Here is a 2,771-nt window from a genome sequence, read left to right as displayed (position 1 = left end):
CTTTCCCATAAAACACCCAACTCCTACACTTCCATAAGCTTCTGTAATTGGTATTTCGCCGCTTCTCAGACTCCCAATTACAACCTGAATACATCTTGCCTAAAAGACATTAGGCATATGTATGCTTCAAGAAAGGGGTCGAAGACATCCCACTTGAGAGGGATTGACGAGTTCCTATCCATCGAGAATCAGCCGGCTAGACAGGAAGAGGAACAAAGAGCTGAACCTGTTCCGGTGGAAGAGCAACAAGCGGTTGATCCCCCCATGACCAGAGCAGCTGGGAAGAGAAAACTCTCAGCGGATGAAACCGGCAAATATGATAAACAGATCCGTAGGAAGTTGCTGGTTGATTCCCCTCCCCCCAAAGGCCAACAAAAATCTAAGTTGATGGGTGATACCATCAGAGCAGCTGAAGATGAAGAACAACAGGAATCTTCTGTTGTAGGTCTGCCACGTAAAATTGGGCTTCGTTCTCATGGCCCAGCCTTATCGAGCGACGCTTCTTCTTACCATCCACCCCAAGATAAAGAGGATGAGTTAATGGCTGCAGATGCAGAATCTTCTCCGGCGATGGACCTTCCTAAGTCTCCTGCATCAGAACCAGGGTGTCTCGAAGAGAATCCATTCCCTTCTCCTTCAGCCTTAATGTCACAAGCTAATGATTCAATTCCTAGTCCTACAACGGGACTTATGAATAAACCAGCTGTTGGCATAGATCTTACGGAACCTTCAGCTGCTCAGGATGATGATGAGCGAGATTATGACGACGGCTCCTCGGCTGGTGATGTAGCTGACGAAGATAGAGATTTGGTGATGCAGCTGACGAAGATAGAGATGATGAGGATGCTGAAATTGGCAACGTGCCAGGTGACGATGAAGGTGATGATGGACATGATTCCATGGATGACATCACTACTTTCGATGATGCTCCCAAGGCTCCATCTAATAAAGCATCTGATTATACTCCTTTTTATCTCACCGGTAAGCCGGATTTGTTTCAAATTCTTCCACATGCTTTTTTCGCGTTCCGACCCTTTTTTTGTGCAGGTTCGCCTCCTTCCAAGACTACTGCTGCTACTACCTCAAAGCAGGATCCAGCACAAGTATTGGCTCCTCCCCAGGAGCAACATTTACCCGGATCACCTACGGCAACTGCTTCACCTGTAGCATTGCCTGAAACTACTGATGCGACCCCTTCTCTAGAACAACAGCTCGTGCCGGTGTCAACTCCCGCGCAAGAGCAGCCTCTGCCTGCTTCGTCTTCGGCAGCTGCCTCACCTGCCGCGTTGATGAAGATCTCACTTACACCAACAGAGGCGAGGCCCAGCACGTCTCAGGCAAGGGCAATGATGGCTTTGACCTCGAGCCCATCACAATTGAATGTTTCTACCGCCTCTGCAGCTTCAGCGCCTGGCTCCCCTGCACCAATTTCAATGGCTCTGGGAGCATCTTCAAGTCTCGCGGGCGCACCTGAGTTCCTTCAAATCTCTTTGGTGTACTTGAATAGCCTCGCCAAGAAGGTGATTGAATATGTGGTGGGTGGTCAGGGCACTTTTAATTCTTTTCGACATCTTCTAGAAGCAGGCTTAAACGGAGTCAGAAGTGTGGGAAACACTCCGTGGTTCGAGCGCTGTTCTGAGATTATTCTTCATTTGGAAGAACAATTGCAGTCACGGAGCTTCGCGAGCGTAATATTCAGAAACGAGAAGAGTTAGAACGCTCGACTACTTCCATGAACTCACTCCGTGATAGACTTGTTGAAGCTGAGGCTGAAGTCCTGCGATTAAAGGCTGAACTTGCCCGCGAAGAAAATATTGTCGATATCCTTAGCACCCAAAACGCTACTGGTACTCTAGAATATCACACGCAAGCTCGAGCTTTGGAACAAGCCAGGAATGAAGCGGCAGCTATCATCACTCCCAGTGAGGAAGAGCTCCGGGCAAGGGCTGAAGCTATGGTGCGCACCACTCACGAAGAGGAGCTAAACAAAGTTAGGGTCCAACTCACGTCTTTTGATTTGATGTGTGAATGAACTTTATTCTTGTAATGTTCTTTTGATAAGAACAAGTTTGTTTTGTATCACTTTCTTTTGGTTATTGAATAAAAAGTGATATTAACTTCTCATTGTTTCTTGCATTTATCATGTTCTGATTTTAAGTAACAAATCATGAAAAATGCCTGAGACGTATTCCCGACTTAGAATAAATCTCCACAATGATTCTGATGCAGAAAACTCTCTTTTATTATCGTTTAAGATAACTCCAGAAAATTTTAAACTGCTAAGGATTAATATTTTCCCGTAATGGGATTGACTGATAGAATTCTCCCTGTGTCATTTCTATTTTGAACACTGAAAGAAGTCTATAGGTGCTAGAAGTATAGCTTTTTAAGTTGGCAGGGGGGAATATTGCGATCAGGGCAATTTTGAGGACTTATCGTTCTGTTGATGAGAATCGATAAGTTGATTTTGTCAGAGGTGTGATATTAACGTGACAGAAGAAATATTGCGATCAGGGCAATTTCGAGGACTTATCGCTCTATTGATGAGAATCGTAAGTTGATTTTATCAGAGGTGTGATTTTAACGTGACATCTGAAATATTACGATCGGAGCAATTTCGAGGACTTATCGCTCTATTGATGAGAATCGATAAGTTGATTTTGTCAGAGGTGTGATATTAACGTGACAGAAGAAATATTGCGATCAGGACAATTTTGAGGACTTATCGTTCTATTGATGAGAATCGATAAGTTGATTTTGTCAGAGGTGTG

At 44.7% G+C, this 2,771-nt stretch overlaps 1 protein-coding gene across 1 annotated transcript; it reads left to right on the top strand.

Annotated features, from left to right (window-relative positions):
* Positions 118–2,032, top strand: LOC109839292. The gene is made up of 4 exons (XM_020407722.1): positions 118–781; positions 868–981; positions 1,048–1,542; positions 1,671–2,032. The coding sequence occupies exons 1-4, from the start codon at positions 118–120 to the stop codon at positions 2,030–2,032; spliced, it is 1,635 nt and encodes a 544-aa protein (XP_020263311.1).

This window comes from Asparagus officinalis, chromosome 4, assembly GCF_001876935.1.
Source record: "Asparagus officinalis chromosome 4, Aspof.V1, whole genome shotgun sequence".
Lineage (NCBI taxonomy): Eukaryota > Viridiplantae > Streptophyta > Magnoliopsida > Asparagales > Asparagaceae > Asparagus > Asparagus officinalis.
The sequence above is the reverse complement of the archived record's forward strand: the minus strand, read 5'-3'. Positions and strand labels throughout refer to the sequence as shown.